The following is a 23,799-nucleotide window of genomic DNA, read 5'->3' as shown; positions in this document are numbered from 1 at the left end:
CAGTAAAACATCTCCCTCTACTGGATAACTGGATTCAAAACATGATATCTCATCTTAAAGGTGCCCTAGATTCAAAAATTTAATTTACCTCGGCATAGTTAAATAACAAGTACATGGAAAAGACATACAGTGAGTCTCAAACACCATTGTTTCCTCCTTCTTATATAAATCTCATCTGTTTAAAAGACCTCTGAAGAACAGGCGAATCTCAACATAACACCGACTGTTACGTAACAGTCAGGATCATTAATATGTACTCCCCCAATATTTGCATATGCCAGCTCATGTTCAAGGCATTAGACAAGGGCAGCCAGTATTAACGTCTGGATCTGTGCACAGCTGAATCAGACTAGGTAAGCAAGCAAGAACAATAGCGAAAAATGGCAGATAAAGCAATAGTAACTGACATGATTCATGATAACATGATATTTTTAGTGATATTTGTAAATTGTCTTTCTAAATGTTTCGTTAGCATGTTGCTAATGTACTGTTAAATGTGGTTAAAGTTACCATTGTTTCTTACTGTATTCACGGAGACAAGAGCCGTCACTATTTTCATTTTTAAACACTTGCAGTCTATATAATTCATAAACACAACTTCATTCTTTATAAATCTCTCCAACAGTGTAGCATTAGCCATTAGCCACGGAGCACTATCAAACTCATTCAGAATCAATGTAAACATCCAAATAAACACTGTACTTACACGATTAGACATGCTGCATGACGAACACTTTGTAAAGATCCATTTTGAAGGTTATATTAGCTGTTTGAACTTTTTTTATGTTGTTTAAGGCAAGCGCGAGCTCTTGGGGCGTGGAGCACCAGATTTAAAGGGCCACACACCCTGAATCGGCTCATTTCTAATTATGCCCCAAAATAGGCAGTTAAAAAAATGAATTAAAAAAATCTATGGGGTATTTTGAGCTGAAACTTCACAGACACATTCAGGGGACACCTTAGACTTATATTACATCTTTTAAAAAAAAATTTAGGGCACCTTTAAGAATTTCTGTTCTTCATTTTCCCTTAAGGATAGCAACACTAACATATGTACATATAACCATAAATGCAAGCACTGCAGCAAAACATTAAAATCCAAATCTGTTAAAACATCAAGGTACACTCTTAGAAGAAAAGGTGTATGGAAACTTAAAGGGATAGTTCACCCAAAAATGAAAATTCTGTCATTAATTACTCACCCTCATGTCGTTCCAAACCCATAAATCATTCATTCATCTTCAGAACACAAATTAAGATCTTTTTAATGAAATCTGGGAGCTTTCTGACCCTCTATTGACAGCCTATGCAACTACCACTTTCAAGCCCTAGAAAGGTAGTAAAGACATCTTTAAAGTAATCCATGTGACTCCAGTGGTTTAACCTCAGTTTTTTGAAGCAACACAAGTGCTTTGTTTGTGCAAAAAAAATAAAAAAATAAAAAATAAAATATATTATATATATATATATATATATATATATATATATATATATATATATATATATATATATATATATATATATATATATATATATATATATATATATATATATATATATATATATATATATATATATATATATATATATATATATATATATATATATATATATATATATATATATATATATATATATATATATATATATATAAACAAAGTACTCATGACACTTCATAAAATTAAGGTTAAAACACTGGAGTCACGTGGATCACTTTTATGATGTCTTAATCGTTTTTGAGTGAACGAACCCTTAAAAGGGTTCTGTAAGGCACTTCATATACCTTTAAGTGGTCCCCGTCATGGGATAATTTTATGGATTTAGTTTTAACTAATTCATTTTGTTTTTATTCATTTTTAATTGTAATTAAATTTTATGAATTGAGCAGCTTGTAAACATTTTATCACTAGAAAACAATTGAAATACCCTGTTAAACATGAAATAATATGCAATTATTTCTTAGCGTTCTTTAAAATGGAAGAACCCTAAAGTTCTACATAGAGCCCCACTGAATCTTTTTTCTAAGAGTGTATGATGAGAACACAAATTTAGACCTAGAAAGCAATCATTTGTTCTCATATATGTATATGTATATATGTGTGAGTGTGTGTCAGTATATTTATAAATATTAAATATCTTATTTAAAATGAAGAGAATTAGCTTTTAGTTATTTTTGGAGGTTTCAGCCTTTTATTTATTAAAAACAGTTTGATAAAATCTACAAAAATATTGCACAATACTCAGATAAAGAAAACTACTCATACTCTCTTTGAACACAAGAGGGCAAACTAGTATCAGAAACAAATTCCTCTACAGCATTTATGATGGTGTTTGCATGGTTAAAAACATAATTTTTATATTCTAGTTTCAAATGATTTAAAATAGCACTGTGAATTTTAGGCATCTATTTTCATCAAACTATTTTTACCTATATCACCTGATGCATATAAGAAGGGGCCAATTTGCATTAGCAGTTGCAGGATGAATCACTAAGATAAGTTTAAAATTTTGATGAAATGCTTAATAAATAAGACCTTTTCGAGACATCTCAAAATCCATCCTGTTTCTGTTGTTATCTCTCAGCACCATCACAAACACGTTTGATAGTTCTGTGGAAAGGTGTGGAAGACCAAAACAAGGCATCGCATTCCCCTATATCTCTCAGATAATAGAGTTTGCTTTGCACAATTTCTCCCTCCACCTTTCCCCAGGTTCATCTCCTCTGTCCACAAAACCCCAAAACTCCTAATCTAATATCAGATCCTCAAAGCAAACTTCCTTTGTTTTAACGAACAATTATGCGTGACTCATTTCTGCTGTCATCTTGGAAATGTTTAGGGAGCTTGTCCTCACCAGAGAGTAACCTTTGGGATACAACAGCTGATGTCTTGGTCATACAGGTTGTTTTTCTATCGCTGGCCTCGGCAGGGCTTATTCTCTCCTTAATGATGCATCTCACAGCTTTGGCACGTCTAATATTTTGGCTGCGTGTCAGATCTGCTTCTGTTATTCAACTTTCTGAGCCTCACAGTGGCTAGCCTCCTTCACGCTGACACGGTTGTTTCATGTAATACTGTCAGAGACTCGAGACAGGCTCCAAGGGTAAATGCAAAAATCGAGACATTGACAGCTCTTGTGCACACGCATTAAAAATGCAAAATGGCACACCTGCCAAGGGACATGCAGCTGTAATTGCAAAAACATTTGCCGTCTTAAAATAGGTCGACTTTACAAAATATGGGGCCAATACAACTGAAAATATTTTCATATTTTCCTGTTTTCACACATCTTGAGCAAATTTTCAAAGCTGCTTTTTCTTTCATACTGAGAATCTCAAAAGACTTCAAAAGACATGGAAGTCATATTTACCACTTTTATGATACTTTTATTGTGCTTTTTGTCCATTTTGGAGCTGTGAAGCATTAATCATCATGTTGCAAGGAAAAGTGCAACGCAGACTTTGACTAAAATCTAATAAAAAGGGTAAGCAAATGATGACAATATTTTAATTTTTGGGTGAACTGTTTCTTTAAGAGATGTTCTGCAACAAATGAGTGTCAAACATAATTCCTAACGTGAAGGAAATAAGTGTTAGAGCTACTAAATGAATAGTGAAATAAGCAAGGTGTTATATCTGGGTGACATTTTCCATCACTTTTTCATGTTTAAGAATAAAAAATTAGTTAAAAGTTCAAATAGATCTGATATTTTTTTATGATTTATGACGCATATAACAGGGGGTTGAGTCATCTAGACCAAAATTATCATTCTTTTGAATGTCGATCTCCATGAAGCACTCAATACAAAATGCATTTGTAATCAAAACAGTCATAGACAGGAGCATTTTTTCACAGCAAGATATGAGTCTTAATGCAAAGTGACAAATTAAGATGACCAAGGCAGTGTTTGTGTTAATTCACACTGTGGAACTTTCTTTCTATCCTGACACCTGAACAATCACTGACTTCTTACAAGTGTACCTGATAAAACAGCAGTAAGCTGCACTACAGCCAACAATAAGGTAATGGATGTTTAGGGTGGAATGCAACATATCAAAGTCACTGGCAAACTATTTACAAAAAAATTCTCTCACTAAAAAAAATAGAAGGTTAGTCTCCTTGATGGAATGACCCAGATATGTCAGCAGAGCAGGAACAACAGACCGGGACCCCGCAGAAATACCTAAACGCTACACAATAGACAGCAGGGCTCACTGTGACCTTGTGACCTAATCAGGAGGAGACTGCCACAGGAGGAATTTCAAAACACTAAAACCTGAAAAGGTTTTTCTCATTAGACACCATGTTCATGTGCAATGCAAGTCTTTATTAATTAATAAAAATAATAATAATATATTAACAATAAATACCTTTTTTTAAAATAACATCAATGAAATAATTGTGTATATATATATATATATATATATATATATATATATATATATATATATATATATATATATATATTTATAATATATATACACAAATCTTAAGATTTAAAAAAAATCTATCTCCACTAAACTATATACAGAGAACCTTTTCTTGCACGTTACTATAATATTAAAGGTTACAATTAACAACAGAGCTCAAACTATTAAATTCAGTTGCTATTTATTTTTAGATATAATAATCAACACTCAAATGAAAAACAATATGTAAATTTGCACATAAGGCAGGTTTTGCATTAACTTCTAAATCTAATTATAATGTAAATAATAATCTAAAATCTAAAAATTATTTAAACATGTATTACATTACTAATGGGAAAGTAAATATAATGAATATATGTAATATATAGCTAATATAGTGCATATATTTAGTGAAATGCTTCCCTCTAGTGAACTAACATGCCGTGGACAATAAATGATTTGCCCGAGGTAAACGTAATGGTACATGAGATATTATTCTCAAGCTGCTTTATTGATGTCTTTTTGCTGTTGAAACACTGGTTGAGGAATTACAGGCATTTATGCGGTTTATGTGGCGGTTAGCAAACAACATTGCATTACCGCGCGCGCCCCCTTTTGGATTGGAGTGTTGCCTGTGGCTTATTTTATTCATCATCTAACTGCATTGAACCGAACCGTGAGGTCTGTACTGTACGGTTTGGGATGAATATTCTTTGGGATACAACAGCCATTACTGCTACCATTACACCATATATATATATATATATATTATTTACACACACACACACACCCCGATCAGGCATAACATTATGACCACTGACAGGTGAAGTGAATAACACTGATTATCTCTTCATCACGGGACATATTAGTGGGTAGGATATATTAGGCAGCAAGTGAATTGTGAATTTTGTCCTCAAAGTTGATGCGTTAGAAGCAGGAAAAATTGGGAAGTGTAAGGATTTAAGCGAGTTTGACAAGGGCCAAATTGTGATGGCTAGACGACTTGGTCAGATCATCTCCAAAACTGCAGCTCTTGTGGGGAACCGGCCACAGGGTCATGGCCGGCCAAGGCTCATTGATGCAAGTGGGGAGCGAAGGCTGGCCCGTGTGGTCCGATCCAACAGACGAGCTACTGTAGCTCAAATTGCTCAAGAAGTTAATGCTGGTTCTGATAGAAAGATGTCAGAACACACAGTGCATCACAGTTTGTTACGTATGGGGCTGCATAGCCGCAGACCAGTCAGGGTGCCCATGATGACCCCAGTCCACCGCCAAAAGCTCCAACAGTGGGCATGTAAGCATCAGAACTGGACCACAGAGCAATGGAAGGTGGCCTGGTCTGATGAATAATTTTCTTTTACATCACGTGGATAGTTGGGTGCGTGTGCTTCGCTTACCTGGGGAACACATGGCACCAGGATGCACTATGGGAAGAAGGCAAGCCAGCGAATGAAGTGTGATGCTTTGGACAATGTTCTGCTGGAAACCTTGGGTCCTGTCATCCATGTGGATGTTACTTTGACACATACCACCTACCCAGCATTGTTGCAGACCATGTACACACTTTCATGGAAACGGTATTCCCTGGTTGCTGTGGCCTCTTTCAGCAGGATAATGCGCCCTGCCACAAAGCAAAAATGGTTAAGGAATGGTTTGAGGAGCACAACAACGAGTTTGAGGTGTTGACTTGGCCTCAAAATTCCCCAGATCTCAATCCAATCGAGCATCTGTGGGATGTGCTGAACAAACAAGTCAGATCCATGGAGGCCCCACCTCGCAACTAACAGGACTTAAAAGATCTGCTGCTATCATCTTGGTGCCAGATGCCACAGCACACCTTCAGGGGTCTAGTGAAGTCCATGCCTTGACGGGTCAAGGCTGTTTGGCAGCAAAAGGGGAGCAACACAATATTAGAAAATTTCCAATTTAAACACTGCCCCTTCAATCAAATCAATCAATCAGTTAAATAAACTATTTATTTTTAGAATTGAATAAAAGCCTTTTCACCTTAATGAGGACTTTTTTTTTTCTAAACATGTAGCATGTTATCTATTTATGTAAAATACATCAGAATAACCTTTAAAGGTACAATATGTAATATTTTTGCAGTAAAATATCCAAAACATAAGATTTAAAAACATATACAAACAAATACTCTGCTTCTATGGCCTCTGATTGGTCAATACAGCATTCCATCCCTAAATTATTAATGTATTTACAAGACGCTTGGATACTTAAATAAGCAAAATACAACAAATTTCAGATTATGTAAATGTAGCCAATGCTCTTTTTGTCTCCAAGCTTTCAGTGCGTTTCTGTATTGGCTCTCCTGCACTAATGTCTTGGGCCAGGCGTTTACCCACTCAAAATGAACAAACTTGTGTTATCTTTGTTGCTGTGGTGTTTTGGGAATTTCAAGGTTTGGCACATGGTCAGTTTGGAGCATGAAGAGGGGGCCGAGGACAGAGCTCTTACCAGAAGAGAAACAGGTCACGTTTTACCCAGGGAGGTGTGTATAACCCATGGGCCAAGAACTCCTAAAATAGACTAACAGCCTCCACTGTAATCATCATTCAGAACACATGCAGCAATGGCCTTCATTTTGTCGCACTCACTGACTAAAAATGCATGAACGCAGATTGCAGAACTAGGGTTTACATCTCTTGTTTGCTATTGTTAGGCTTTTGTCCATTTGTTTACAATTATTAAATATTTAATAAAATGCACATACTTGTCTTAGTAATCTTAGCATGTAAGTATTAGTATCTTGGTAAATAAGATTAAAATATAAAAATATTATTATTATAGATTTTTTTATCAATTTGATAAAAAAAAATTTTTTTAAATAATATAATACATTTAATAAAGCATTACAAATAATAAAAATATATAACGTTTTTTTTTTATTATTTTAATAGCATATGATCTATTTTATTTAAATATATATTTTAATATAAAAATATTTGTCACTAATTAGACTCAAATTACATAAAAGGTGAAAAACAGCAGCATTAATATCTGCCACAGATGGTGAACTGAATGTGAGAATGTATACGTAATAATCTTTTATCTGATGTCCTGTGATCTATTTCTTTCCCTTCCCAAACACATGGATGTGCCTGCAGGGCTGCAGAGCTGAAAGATTTCCCCTTCAGGGGGTCTGACACTTCAAGGCAATGAGGAAACCAAGGAGGCTAGCAATGAAGTTGGCCTATCACTTCCCTGGAAGCCATTTCTTCAAAAGCCTTCAGGAGCCACCACAACAAACAGCCGCAGAAGCCAATAACAGCCTAATAAACATGAAAACTCAACAACAAAAAAATCTTCATGCTTCACTGTGGGTTCATTTTCTTCCAAACAATGAAGCAATCTATTAGTCATCAACCTGATTTACGACGTCAATATGGGCCAAATGTAAAACTAAATATTTTAGAGTTTTTGAGGCACGTCTGTTTTCCCTACCCCCCTGGCATGAAGCAATATTAAACTTCATGTCCAGCAATTAATCTCATATACACCCACGTTTCAATGAGACACAGAGGCTGTGCATTGCCAGAAATCTCCAGTAGGGTCTTTTTACGCAGTCAAGCAAAACTTAAAGGGGTGGTTACATGCGATTTCACTTTTTTAACTTTAGTTAGTGTGTAATGTTGCTGCTTGAGCATAAACAGTATCTGCAAAGTTACAGCGCTGAAAGTTCAATGCAAATGGAGATATTGTCTTTTAAAGTTATGGCATTTTATTGCCTACAAAAACGGGCGGTTTGGACTACAACAAGCTTCTTCCTGGGTTGGTGACATCATAAACCCTTGCTATTAACATAAACACTGCCCCCGGGAACACGCAACAAAGTGGGAGAGGCCATGTGGCGCAGCATAATGAAAGCGGAAGAGTTGTTTACACCGAACGCGAGCTGCGCGACGCAACGCGTCAAAAGATATAGAACCCATTATTATCTGTGATATTTTCTACACTGGATGCGGCGCTGAAGACAGCTTCCTGAATCTACACGAGTTTAATGCTGGATTTACACAAAGGCTTTTACTGAAAGATGAAGCAGTTCCTACTTTAAAAGAAGAAGCTGCTGTTTATTGTCTTCAAACTGTAAGTACATTTTATTGTTTGTAACTTACATGTCTTTTAAACGTAATGTTATAGTTCTGTTGCTGTTTTTAATGCATCTAGGACATATTCAAAGAGCAACTCGTTTTTGCTAGCCAGTTAGCTAAATTCTAGTGCAACAAACACCAACAAACTTCTATGTTCATAGACAAACAGTTGTTCATGCTATAAATTAAAAGATACCTTTACAAAAATGTGACTACTCAGGCATGTATATACTACAGGAAAGCTTTAATCAGGATAAAACTGTATATTGAAAGTTAACAAACAGCAGTGACAGCATATGTAAACACTTTGACACAAATACTAAATGAAATACCATTCATAAACATCCTTCAAAAGCCGCGATTGGAGAGGTTCTGCTTTATCCTCTTCATCTGGGTCTGATTCGGCTCAATTTGATACAGCAATATAGGCGCTTTTATTTACTTTCCACCTAAGCGCGTAATAACGGATGGTAAGGGGCGTGGCGCTTCCAGACGCCTCAGGACAGTTACCAACCTGCTAACCAATCTGAGCACATTGCGTACGTCGGAGGGAGTGGCTTCATAGAAGCAGGAAGTCAAACGAGCCGTTCATATGACAGTGGAAACAGAGGTGTAGAATAAAGATAAAATATATGAAAAATACAGCGTTTTCAAAAACACGAAGCATTAAGACATGTTATACTGTGCCCCAAAAACACAATCAAGCCTAGAAAAAAAACACGTAACCACCCCTTTTGTGCTTTAATAAAGCAAGACAAACTGAAGTAAAAGACATTTCATTGCATTGGTCTCTCCCAGTCAACCATTCTGCAAGCCACACCACCTGATGCAAATTAGGATGTCAACATACAAGGGAACAATATTTGTGTCTGTGACAGAATTGTCTGGAATTTTCAAACCCGGACATCTCATTAGAGTTAGGTAGGTAGTGAGTACATACCAGAACTGTCAGACGTCCATTTATTGCACAGGAGGGACCTTCAGTTCCATTTATTTACATACATTTAATTCCTTTATATATCAAATCCTGATATATTTTTATAAAATATATTATGCAACATATAAATGGGAGATACCCTAGATACTGTTGCAGATCTCTAGGGAACAAGAAGGAATAAACAAGACAGAGGAATCCTGAACAAATCAGCACTCCAAAGAAAGCTCAGGTTGCACCTTGACAAGGTAATTGGTCATCAGGGAAGGAGAGGAAAGAATTTTACAAGAAAGGGCAGAGAGGAAAAAAAAAAGGTTGCAAATTGGCCATTTTTGTGTGTAAAAGGTAGTGAGCATTGAATTCTGATGTTCTCCTCCTTCATTTCATCCCACTACAATTTTAGTTTGCAAATTAGAGCCTGTTCTCATTTATATCTTTATCAACAACGTAGACTATGAAAAATGATAATAAAAAAAAAAATTAAAAAAAATATATGTATATATACATATACACATACATACATATATATAGTGCACAGCATAAATGAGTACACCCCATCTGAAAAAAAAACAAAACAAAAGATGTATTTTCTTTATGATCACTAATACAATTTATGGAAAGATGGCAAAACTTAAATGTATTAAACATACATTATAAAAACTGAGAAATATCTGTCATTAATAGCCATAAAATAAGTAAATTAGCCATTTTTGTTTAAATTAAGGATTGCAGAAATTAGTACACCCTAGATTTAATTTAACAAATGTATAATATTCTAGTACTTAGTACGCCCTCCATAATTTTGAATATACTGCTCTGACCCTGCTTGGCACAGAGTGTACAAGTTCATGACAAAATGTCACATCTGTCCTGTTTAACTCCTGGATGATGAGCACCTTAGATGCCCTGATCTTAAATGGGGAGTATTGCTCAACTCATCTCTACAGAATCCCCTACAGGTGCTCAAGAGTGTTAAGATTGAATGCAATACATGTCCACAGAAGGTTTTTCACCTTGGGAGAATGCATATCCTTATTGTCATGCTGAAAAAATGCCCAACAATGCAGGGAATGAGGAAAGGGTAGCATCTTCTGTTTCAATTTTGTGTATTAAATTACACAGTGGTGTGGGAATTCATGACAGCATTGATAAAGCACATACATCCCTATATAAGAGCTTTACTAGCACTGAACTTTACTGTGGGAACCAGGCACTTCTCACTGTACTCCTCCTCTAGCAACACCATAACATTTTGGATGCTGTTAGATCCAAAATGATTGATTTGGTCTCATGAGACCAGAGTATTGATTCCCAGAATCTGTATTTTGTAAATATGGGCTTTGGAAATGGCTAACTGACTTTACTGTGCTTTGGCTACAGTAGGTAGTTCCAGTGAGAACAACAACCATGCATGCCATTTTTGCAGGCTGCATCTTACTCTGTGAGATAAACAGTCACTCTTTTCATAGCTTTTGCTGGCTCTGAGACACTCGCTTGGTATTTCTCCTGCTCTTTGTCTAGCGAAAAAAAATCCCTCATCACTAAATGAAAGCTTAAAATGAAGGCCTGATTATTTCAGGGGCCTTGTCACAAGTCCATTGTTTTTTAATTTATCTGTTACTTTTGCTATATTTTCACACTTAAAACAATGATTTGGTAATCCTCCTGTACCACTGTCCTCTTTTGTGCTATGAAATAAGTCTCCTGACAGTTCTCTCCCAAGTGGTTCCATTGTTGTCAGCATTAAGTCTGAGAATGATTCAGTGGGCTATATAACACTTTTAATTGTCAAGAAATTACTTCTCTTTAAATGTTTCGGTTCAACATACTTACCTGGTGATCAAACATTGCCTTAAACTTACACCAGAAATTTTTTATTTTGTTTTATTTAGTAACTTTTAGGAGGGTGTACTCATTTTTGTACTCACAACATTGTATCATAAGAAAATCTTAATTTCCTGAATATATATATACACACAAACATTTTCGCAGATTTTGCAAGGAGTATGTAAACTTTTGAGCACATGCAAATGCTGTCTGAGAAAGCTGTCAACAAGTGAGCTGGCATCTCATAAATATTCATAGGCCTTCTATCAAACCACTGGGCTATATGGATGGCCTTTGCATCTCATCTGCATAATTTATATACAGTGTAAGTGCTCCTATGAGGTAACTAAAAAAAGAAAGTGAGTGAAAGCCAGTTTCCAGTCCATATTCCTAGTTTTCACCAGAATTAACTATTAACCTTCTACAATTATTTTACCAATATCTTCATAACAAAACAGAGGTATAATTTAAATGCTACAAAATTATGATGTTGGCAGATGTCTTGAGGGCTTAAGTCTTAAGTCTATATTGGTATGGAAGGTTTAAATGACACTGACACTGTTATGTGTATAACAAAGGAGTACATACAATGGGGTGAAAATGTTTATGAGTAACCTGATGATCATGCTTTCCAGAGAATGATCCAAAGAGCGGACGTGTGGTTTTACTGAATGTGTGGTTCAGTGGAAGAACATCTGACCATCTGTACAAAGAAGTTCACATGGTTAATGTCACAAATACGATTATTTGATTAGTGACCTAGAAATCACGTTGTAATGTTTCTTAGTATTTTGGAAAATTTAAAACAAAGACTTTCCATTGATTTCCATGGTTAAATTAGATTTTAAATCCTGTTTTTCAGTCCGTTCTCAGAACATGGGACCCCCTTGCATTTTGTGTCAAAACAGTTGAAAGAGACTGACGATCTTTCAAATGTTCTACACGAGAAACATGTCATACATCCATTTTATTATTAAACAGAATATTATTAAACAAAACTTACATGGTTCTATACTTGACAAACTATTCTTAATTGACAATGACTGCATGTACAGATAAAATGGTATCGAAAGAAGGATTTAATCATTGTAGGTTGTTAGACGGAACCAACACTATATTCATGCAATACTGGAGGCTAGTTTTTTGTGACAGCAACACATAGTCAATTCTACTCCAACAGAGGAGACCTGAATTAAACCCCAAAGAAACAGATGCAAAGACAAGACCCAAAGAAATTATTATTATTTTTTTTTTTTTACCTTATTTTTAAGAGCAGGTGCAGCCATTTAAAATCCGCTTTTCAGGTATTTTATCTGTGCAAAAACAGCTCATTATGGTGCTTGATGGTGCAAACTGATATTTGTAATCATTATTTTAATTTATTATCATACTAATAAAGAAACTACCTTGTAGTGCACTTTGTTAACTGCACATACACAGAAAATATCTTAGTTTTGTGTTGAAAAATAAGGTATTTCTTTCCAAGAAAACTGAATTTAAAAACAGAATATAAAGGCTCATATATTGAAACAAATTAGGTTAAATGTTTCATCATTCCTGACAATGAATAATCAAATACAGAATTGGATATAAAGTGCTATAAGCTAGCTAAACTGCTAGCACATACAAAAATAAATAAGATCCTAGAAATGTGGCCCTGAACCTGCAGCCTACTCGGTGGAAGACAAAATTGAAGAAAAAAAAAAACACAATGAAAAAAATCCATTAACAAATATGTTAGGGTAACAGCCCTATTTTCTAAAACAATCAATATTGTAATTGCCAAAGTCTTTGTCTACCTCACACCTTCATGTGACCTTCCATTATGCTTTAGACCAAGGTGACCGCTGAGGCGAACGGTACGCGCAGCCAGGCAACCAATCAGAAAGCAGCCGCTCTTGAGGAGTCCCCCAAGTAATCCCGTATAGCATTACCTCGACTGAAAGTAAAAGATCTCATTCTGTTGCACTACAAATGTGCATGTGTGTGTGGTCAAAAGATATTTTGTTCACACAGAGGTTTCTTGTCCTACACCTTCAAGCTGTTTTCTTTGCTTTGACGTCGAATTAATATTAATTTGCAAATAATAAAATAACTTTCAGCAAAGTGATTCAGATTTGGTGATCTAATTTTCTCCAGTACATTTCATCTTTACCTTGCAAAGCCCATCCTTGAGCCTCCTATATTAGGTGTGTGGGTTTCTTAGATCATTCATGCAGGAGATTTTCTATTCTGTTATAAATTGCATGAAGCATACGCAAACAAACAATAAGCATACAGATCTCAAATATATTGCATTTCAGTCACTACACCACCCAGTCCTGAGCCAAGATGATGTATGTTCTCTATTGTTGCCAGGGAAAACGGAATAGTAAGCCTAGTGTGAGTCATAAACACAGGTACAGGCTGCAGGTAGTCTAACCCCTGGGATCAGAGCATCGAGCTTAAGAGAACGGACATAATCCTCCAGAGGTGTCGTGTAACACCAACTCAAAACCTTAGAGGGAAAAGGACATGATTGCATGCATTTTGTTCAAAACAGAGAAGAATGGCAGTATGATGTATTCCTGAGGGGTATGGTGGTATATACAGTATAAATGTGTCAGATATAGATAGATAGATAGATAGATAGATAGATAGATAGATAGATAGATAGATAGATAGATAGATAGATAGATAGATAGATAGATAGATAGATAGATAGATAGATAGATAGATAGATAGATAGATAGATAGATAGATAGATAGATAGATAGATAGATAGATAGATAGATAGATAGATAGATAGATAGATAGATAGATAGATAGATAGATTAGATAGACCATGATACTTTTTTTTTGTTTTAAATTCTTTGAGGACTAGAAAGTTCAAAAGAATAGTACTACACTGTCACTTTTTATCAGTTTAATGCATCCTTCCTTGCTAATATATACACACACAAATAGAAACTTAAATAAAAGTCATTAAATATTCAAGTCACTATACAAAAACATGACTAGATGGAAACTTTTGGTCATACCGCCCACCCATACCTCAGAGAATCAAGAATTATTATGTGAACTTGCACCCAAAAGAAACATTTGTTCAGAAAGATAAGTCAGAAAAGTTTCCATAAAACTGAGAATTGAGGGAGGGGTGACCAGCATACGTAAAAACTAGAGCAACATTGGTTCCCCTGAGCGCCTCTGTCCTCTTCATTTCTGACATAAATTTCTTTTCAGTGCCACAGACCCCCTGAAGCCTGTTTTTCTATGACTAATAACGTCATGTTTGTTTCCTCGGACCATGGGAGTGAATTCTGTCCTTTATTTTGGAAAAGTGGTTTAGATTATTTTTTAACAGTGCCTATTCATAAAATACTGATTCATATGCAGAATCATTTAGGAGGACACAGGTCAAATTTACATTTGCAAAGGGCTGCAGCATTTAGGTTCTGCACTGAGATAAGCCTTTGTGAAGATGAGAATTGAAAATGTTTGATATACCATAAATGTACAAATTTTTCATGTTAGCACATGATGGCACCACAGTTTGATTCACCGCATCTGAATTCAATGTGAACACCGATTCTTGACGCACATAAATCAAACCACTCATGGGAGACACTCTATCCCTGTGTTTATAGATAGAACGGATGCTCTAGCAGTGACAGCACTCTTCATCACGGGTGAACGCCTCGGCCACCAGGCATCAGTTATCGCTGCAATCAAATCTGAAGTGTATTACAGAACTTATACTTACAGAGAATACAAATCCTACAGCATTGATCTGTTGGCAACTCACATACTGTAAGAGATTATGATGCCATTTAATCTGCTCTGTATCAGGTAAGACTGGGTATTGAAGCTTTTTTTTTTTAAGTATTACGAAACACAAATATATATTATAAATATACACCATTATAAAGTTTGGTTAAGTAAGATTTTTAATTGTAATACAGCAAGGATTCATTAAATTGATCAAAAGTGACATTAAAGACAATGTTACAAAAGATTTTTATTTCAAATAAATATTGTTCTTTTGAATTGTCTTCGAATGTGTTTTTCAGAAAATACATGGGGAGGGGAATCACTTTTTTCACAAAACTACTAAAGGGCACTGCCATTTTTAACACTGATAATAAGAAAAAACAAAAAAATGAATCCCGCACACTATCAACTTGCAAAACAATAAGAAAACGTTGCTAATAAAGTGTCTTTCTTATTGTTTTGCAAGTTGATAGTGTGCGGGATTCATTTTTTTGTTTTTTCATATTTTGACTTTATTAGTCTTCTTTCCTACGCACCTATCTATCACCTACAGTTGTGCGACGCTAATCATTCATTAACACTGATAATAAGAAATGTTTCTTAAGTAGCAAATCTGCTTTTCTGAAGGATCATGTGACTGTAGACTGGCATAATGATACTGAAAATAACAGAACAGACAGATACTGTAGATCGAATGATAGAACAAACAATAGAACGACAGACAGACAGATTATCCTTGTTTTTTTTTATTTTGTAGAAACCATGGAAACACCAAAGACGCTTTAATATTTACATGTTTTAATAGACAAGGGAACAACTGTTTTGATATATTTATAGACAGAAAACGAATTACTGTTATATAGCTCAACAAGTTTAGTCTTATTGTTTAAATAATCTAAATTATTTTTTGTGAGTACCATGCTTTACCATGCCTCATGAGAAAAACAATATTTTGTCAAGTAGCTAACATAGCATAATCAGATGCTGCTTTATTTTTAGTAACAGTTATACAGCATTTTCCCCATCATACAATGTTTTCAAATTAATTGCATGCCATTTATCAACACAAACCTTCCAACATTTGACATGATATTCTAAAATCGATCTAGCTTACTGCAGTGTGTTTCAAACAAGTGTCTCACAGCAGAGTATTGTTATAACATCATTTTCAACATACTCAAATGTATCTAATATGATAAACAGAGCTGTGTTACCTCATACTCATGACCGGAAAAGCAGAAGCATCACCGGCGACTGTGACATAATAAAAATTCCGCTGCTCGCGGCGTATGTTGCGCAATCATTCCAGCGGCCTCGTTCAGCTCCCACAACACTCGGTCCTGCTCTGCTTCATACTACACATCTACTACACATCCATGAACATGATTTCTTCCCGAGTCCTATCCCGATTATTTCCACCAGTTATGATGTGAAGACCACATGTCCCAAGATTCCGCACTCAAACTTGGCGTCATCAAGCTACGCCTTTGTTTTGTACAGGCCTCTAGCGACCTCTAGCGGACAGTAAATATTACATGTTGCACCTTTAAAATGCAAATGCAAAAAAAAAAAAAAAAAAATGAACAAACATTAAAATACTTACAATATGCGTCATGTTGCTTAGTTTTGTTTCTGGAAATGTATCAAATATATCATCAATATTAAATATAGTGCCCAGCTCTGGTATCGGTTTTACTACTAGGATTCTACAAGAAGCTCTCCATGCACACCAGGAGCAATCTGGATTTAAAGCAACTGTGCGCCTGGACACCAAGAAAGCTTTGTCTGCGTCTGGAGGCAGTTCTGCACCATAGAGCATATCAGGTCTCTGAGGGATTTAGCTGTTAAGAGTGTGTGTGTGTGTGTGTTTGTGTACAAAACAGTAGTACAACTGAGACTACTTTAGAAACCAAAACCATGCTGTCTGACAGGCAGAATATCTGCACTATAAAGTTGTCACTGAGAGACAGTATAAAAAAAAAAATCAGTCAAATTAGCATGCTGAACTAAAAAACAAAAACTACTACCTGAAACACATCACCGCAATGCACAGGAGTTCATCTCACCATGATGACACAATCTTTCCCATCCCCAATCATTAGCTAATCAAACAAGATCTTTAGTGTCACAACTACTCGCTGCTCTCTCCATTAATAACGTCATCCATCAGGATGAACTATGCTGACCGAGGGGTCTAATGTAACAGCACTCGCACACAGGAGTACAGCATAAACACATTCACATCTCAGGTGTTTCCAGGGACCAGTGCAACAATGACCCCTTGGGATCGGCAGACGTGCACAGTGTTTGCAGATATTGGATCCTTTCAAGTCAGTTCCTCAGTGCAATGCACAAAGGAGGCAATGAGCAGAAAGGTTCAGACATAATTCACAAACAGACCATCTTACACATCCTTCAAACATGTCAAAACAACCAAAGCACAATTTACAATCCATTTTGTCCTTTAAATATCATAAGAAATCAGATCAAATGTCATCAAAAAGAATTGTATACCATTAAAAGGTAATTTCAATGAAAGCTGTACATCTAAAATCAGAGTCAAGCAGGCACAGATTTGTTCACTAGATGTTGCTATTTTTTTGTCCATGCATCTAAACATGTATATAACCTAACTTTTCTTGAAAGCAAAAAAAAAAAAAACGTATTTGCTTGTTCATATGTGCTGATCTTAAATATCATGCCACAAACACTGAGACCGATCTGCTCAGCAAGGAAAACTCAAAATGAAGGGGCTCGGTGGCCCTGGATACTAAAACTGCGATAACATTCACATTAAAGTGAGTCATACAGTCTGGTCATGGTCTAAATGTGTGGGGTTGAATTTCACCCCCTTCCGTGAGTCTCATAGGAAATAAATGTACAGTAATGAGAAAATGGATTTAAATGGACTACAGAAGCAATTATATGCCTAATGATAGAAAGTAGGACTTGCTTTTCTTCCATTAGTGTTTATACTGAACTCTGACGTCATAAATCAGGTACGCTTAGGTTGAAGACACAAAAATTTATTTGATTTGTTGATTTTATTCGCATACATTGTCTTATAAAAAAAATACTAACATTTTAGAGAAGAATCATTGAGAAAAAAGGACAGAAGATGGGTAAAAACATGCAGCGAAATCTCCAACGTCTGTCAAGGTGAATGATATGACATTTACCACTGTTTATCTAAATGGCAATGTGATGACAAAGCAAAAATATATAAGGAAATATTTCATTGCTGACTGAAAGGTATCAAAACTGTGACTAACAGTCTATTATTATTCAAGTGTATCTGCATATTTCTCCCTGTAATAGGCTCTCTGATAAACACTCCCTTCAGGGAACATTTGAACCGTTGGTCTCCTCTTGCCAAGTACTAGACCAACAGGGACTGGATGTGAACGTCTGGTGCTCAGCTTGCAATGAATTAGTCTGTGATGGGTGTAAACAGTCTTATTTCTCATTCGGTGAATGAAGGAGGAGCCGTGAAGGACAGCAGTTCTCCAGAGGGCTCTCCAGAGAGCAATAGACGTGAAAAATACTTATGCACAAACTCATCAGGAGAAGCCATGCATCATGCTCTGGGCTAATTAGAAATATTGATTATAATTACCTGAACATTCAAATTATTGCTTAGCCATTTGCTAAACTGTTTGTATTTTAACTACAGGCCATTTATACTTAAACCTATTTATATAATATTCTGACCCTTATCTGTGTCAATCTGTTTTGCAATCCATCTGTAGCACTGTCATAACCAGGAAGATTCCAGCAAAAAGCCTTATTTCTTTCCAGACTGAAAGCAAACATGCCATAACCAAACTCACAGCCAGCCAATTAGAAAGGCATGTGGATGAATTATCACTTTCACTCACAAAGCACTGCATGGTGTAAAGCACATACCTTGTACTTGCATGACTTCTGTGATGCTTCTCAAGATGGCATCCCATTTACAATTTTTTTTCATGATTGCATAATATCACAATTTAAAGTTTAAGACATTTATATTCCAAAATTATAAAACTATGTATGTATATGCTTATTTCACACACACACACGTTATTATATATATAGATATATACACACACACACGTGTCCTTTTCTATTTATGTATCAATTAGTAAGATATTAATTTAATAATATAAACATATGGGCTATGTATTATGCAAACTAAGTTCATTTAGAATTAACAAACAATTAATTTTCCACTACATAAAACCTGTTTAAAGTAATTCTAAAGTATTTATTTCGTTTAGTTGGACATAGTGGCAAAATCATATTCTTACCGTTTAAGTCCTTGAAAGGATGATGGCCATGACATTCTGGATTTTTTTAAACCGGGACGGTTACCGGTGTCCACGGCATATGTCCGGTCCATGGTTCTGGGATTCAGGTACTTTTCCGTGTCGGAAAACCCTCTCTGCCTCACTCGGAAGTTCTTGCGCGAGGCGAGAGAGTTTTGGATTTGAAGAGGAACCGTGTTCTGTTGCCTCCAGAGATGTTTTGGGGCATTATCAGTACCGGAACCAGAAACCAAAGTTGATACATCGCTTCCCGCGTCCATTCTTGCAGTTCTATCCACTTGCTAAAATTCGTCAAAAAATGTATTTTGTGAGGTAATTATTGCAACTAGCTTTGGTGCGAATTGTCCGAAACTTTGATAACATCCATAAGAAAGCGTAGTATAAAGTACATTATTAGTGCTATTTCCATGAAAGCAACAATATTCTACGTGAAATCTGCAAATGCATATAAACAGAAAAGTCATTTTTGATGTACACTATACTGAATTGATCCATTCCGTCCAATTGTTCATCGTCTATAGAGATCGCAGCTCGCTTCTATCATAATGTCCACAATAACATAAAACTCCGCCTGTCCCGTTAAATTGTTTCCCAAATAAACCAGATATAACCAAAAATATAAGCATCCCAAGCTCGCGCCTTGACTGGACGGAAAACGCATCCAAGCGCTCTCACTCTCACTCTCATCTCCACTTCACAGAAGTGATGCTGGGAGGAGATCAATATTTATTGGGCACAGGTTGACTGACAGCCCAGGGGGAGGAGCCTAGTGCTCTTAGCACAATGGGGAAACAACTTGGGGAAGAAAAAAATCCTTATTTATTCGTGATAGCCAGTCATATGACGAAGAAAAAAATAGGTGCAGTGGGGCTACATATACAGTACTTGTAAAAAGTTTGGAAACATAACACATTTTTAATGTTTTTGAAAGAAGTCTCTTATTACCAAGGCTGCATTCATTTAATCAAAAATACAGTAAAAACTGTAATATTGCGAAATATTATTACAAATTAAAAGAACTGTTTTCTATTTGAATATTTTAAAATGTAATTTATTCCTTTGATGGTAAATCTGAATTTTCAGCATCATTACTTCAGTGTCATGATCCTTCAAAAATCATTCTAATATGCTGATTAGATGCTCAGGTAACATTTATTATTATTATCAATGTTGTAGAAATAGTGATACTTTTTCCTGGATTCTTTGATGAATAGAAAGTTAAATGAGCAGCATTTATTTGCATTTATTAAATGTATTTATGAAATTTATTAAAGCATTTATTAAATAGAAATCTTTTTCATTACATTATACATTATAAATGTCTCTTTTCTGTCACCTTTGATCAATTTAATGCATTCTTGATGAATAAAAGTTATAAATTCTCTCTATTTTTAAATCTTACCACAGATACTGGAATGGTATCATTGTTTCCACAAAAATGTTAAGCAGCAAAAACTGTTTTCAACATTGATAATAATAATAAATGTTTTTTGAGCAGCAAATCAGCATATTAAAATGATTTCTGGAGGATCATGACACTGAAAATTCAGCTTTGTCATCACAGGAATAAATTACACACACACATATATCATTTTAGTTTGTATTTTTCCATAACAAATTTTAATTATATTTTATATGTGACCCCGAACCACAAAACCAGTCATAAGTCGCACAGATATATTTGTAGCAATAGCCAACAATACTGTATGGGTCAAAATTAACGATTTTTCTTTTATGCCAAAAATCATTAGAATATTTAATAATGATCACGTTCCATGAAGATATTTTGTAAATTTCCTACCGTAAATATATCAAAAATGTATTTTTGTGAGTCAATATGCATTGCTAAGGACTTCATTTGGACAACTTTAAAGGCAATTTTCTCAATATTTAGATTTTTTGCACCCTCAGATTCCACATTTTCAAATAGTATCTCTACCAAATATTGTCCTATCCTAACAAATGCAAAAGCTTATTTATTCAGCTTTCAGATGATATATAAATCTCAATTTCAAAAAAAATTGACCCTTATGACTGGCTTTGTGGTCCAGCATCACATATTACATAAAAAAAAAAAAAAAAAAAAAAAAATCAAAATCGAAAAAAAAAAATTCTCAATACAAATATAAATGTATGCTGACTAAGTCTCCTGACAGGTCATCATAGACTCAGGTTTCCTCACATGAGCTGAGCAGTACTGACAGCAGCCTTTAGGTGTTGGTTCAACCTGAGCGAACGATAATCACCAAACAGCCACACAGAATCCTGAAGTTACAAGCATGAAATTACTTTTGACAGCAAATCTGTTTTTGCCCCTTCTCTCTTTTATCGAAGATAATTTTTTCACTCAAATACAATGCGAGACAATTCTCAGTTCAGGCACTAAAACCAAAGCCTTGTTAGAATGACTGTCCTGCGTATGACACAGCGCTGACAGGAAGGCAATTCAAAGACAAGTGTATGTAATAGAGAGGTGTCTGATAAAGCACCCTTTCCATTAGAGGCAACGGGGGAAGAAGAATTGAGACAATTTATCCACTGAAGTCTGCATATTAGAATATTCACTGAATTGTAAAGAGGGGAGCATGACCTTGTGAATTACAGCCTGGTATGAAACAGGAATATGATGCATACACACAATCAAGACGCAGGGCTTATTCAGAGAAGACGACCCAATTGAATACTGGCCAGTGTAACACAATTAAGACAATAGTTCATACTGGTGGTGAGTATTAGCAACAGTTTCTGCAATACAAGTAAAAATCTTCTCTTGTGAATGTCTAAACTTCAAAAAATTCCCAGTCTTCACAGTTGGAGACTGAGGCCTCCTGGGGTGTTAACAAAAAATGATTTACCATAATCAGAAGGGAAAAACAAGCCTTGTGTGCATGTATAAATTCTATGTGCTGTAGACGGGAGCTGATGTTGCATATCACTGGGCACTTGATTGACAGATTCTCTGTCTCTAGCTGACATGACTGTCAATCATCGTTTGCTTTAGATGATAATTATGAGAAAATTGCTAGCTATGATTGAGTTGTCTTCGGTTGGACTGTATTCCTTCTTTGGACCGCTGAACTGTTCCACCATGTTTCATCAAACATCACAAGGCTACAAAGCCATGTAAAAAAAAAAATTACATCTTTATTAAACTAAAATGTCTACCTTAAAATAAAAATGTCAGTTTTTACATTTAGACTATGTCATGTTAATAAGTTGACAGAGTCTGTTTACACAATGTGAAAATAACCTTGTTGTTGGCAGAGGCTCTTTTCACTATTTTCAAGTTCTTCTTGAAACTTCTATTTACCCTGTGTGAATACAATCTATCACTATTTGCATTTAGTTTAAACAAGATGCTTTTTATTGATATTTAGACTTGGTGCAAACAGTATGTAACACTATTTGCAATCTGTGCAAATGGTATCTAGTTATTACCTGCAGTTTGTGATAAATATTATAAGGGCATTTCTTGTCAACTTTGGTTCAGTGTTGTGTCACCAATTGTTTTCTCTTTTCTCCAGCAAAATCAGTGGAAAACTTCTGATCTGAAATATTTATATTTTACCTTCATGCATTAAATATGACAAAATATAAACCAAGACATATTGGCTACTGTTTTGAACAGCAATCATAATCAAAGTGTGTCTCTGACTTTGACAAAAACAAATGTTCTTGTAATAAGTCTCCAAAGCATGAGGAAACAAATAGATCAAAAGTACAATTAGCTCTAGGTCTAGATCAGACAAAAGCAGATTTGAAATTTCTGTAAGAGGTTCTTTGACCCTTTCTAATTACATGTTTGAAAGTAAAAGCTTTTGTTTTAAGTCTCGGCGATTTACTTAAATGATTTTTAGTTTTGCTAATGTAAAAAATCCAAACAGTGTTGGGTAAAGTTACTTTTAAAAGTAATGTATTACTCCCATAAAAGTAATTATGTTGTTAAACTGAAAAGTAACATGCATTACACATTTAAAATGTACAGTCTTTCTCTTTCTGCAAATGGAATACAAAATTAATGATGAACAATGAGAAAATAAAATAAAATCCCAGCTGATTACCTGCTTGTATCTGCAGATGTGATGGCAATGAGGGGGGGTGCTCTCAACGGGAGGCTGGTGGGTCGAGGCTGGGCCGTCTCGGTCTCTGGTTTCCTCTCACAGTAGTACTGCTCTGCCTGCCTGAAGGCCAAAGGGGGCAGCTGGACGGTCCGACAGGAAAGCCTGCGGACCGCAAAGGGCTCCATGCAGGACAGCGAGCATGAGTCTGGGGACTCTGGGGAACAATCTGAGACCTGAAAGGGTGAGGGTTTGATTAATCATTTTTCTGAAATGCATAACAGTATTAGAACAGTATTACAGTATTCACCCAAAAAGCAGCAGTGATGTCTTGCGCATATACTTCAATGAGAGCGAGACATCACTGCTGCTGTCAGAGCGTGATCAGACCTCACGAATCGAGTGA

At 35.5% G+C, this 23,799-nt stretch overlaps 1 protein-coding gene across 2 annotated transcripts in view; it reads right to left on the bottom strand.

Moving 5' to 3' along the window:
* Positions 1–23,581, bottom strand: part of pde4d (phosphodiesterase 4D, cAMP-specific) — a 133,031-nt gene extending 109,450 nt beyond the window's left edge. Inside the window, exon 1 of one of the 2 annotated variants that reach the window (XM_067394616.1) lies at positions 23,397–23,581. In XM_067394616.1, the coding sequence (XP_067250717.1) occupies positions 23,397–23,581 (185 nt within the window). Of the gene's footprint in view, positions 1–19,317; positions 19,425–23,396 lie in introns of those variants that run through there. The other variant, XM_067394624.1, reaches the window with a different exon arrangement.
* Between the last annotated feature and the right edge of the window lie 218 nt (positions 23,582–23,799).

Source organism: Chanodichthys erythropterus, chromosome 9 (genome assembly GCF_024489055.1).
Source record: "Chanodichthys erythropterus isolate Z2021 chromosome 9, ASM2448905v1, whole genome shotgun sequence".
NCBI classification, from domain to species: Eukaryota; Metazoa; Chordata; class Actinopteri; order Cypriniformes; family Xenocyprididae; genus Chanodichthys; species Chanodichthys erythropterus.
This window is presented reverse-complemented; position numbering and strand designations above follow the sequence as displayed.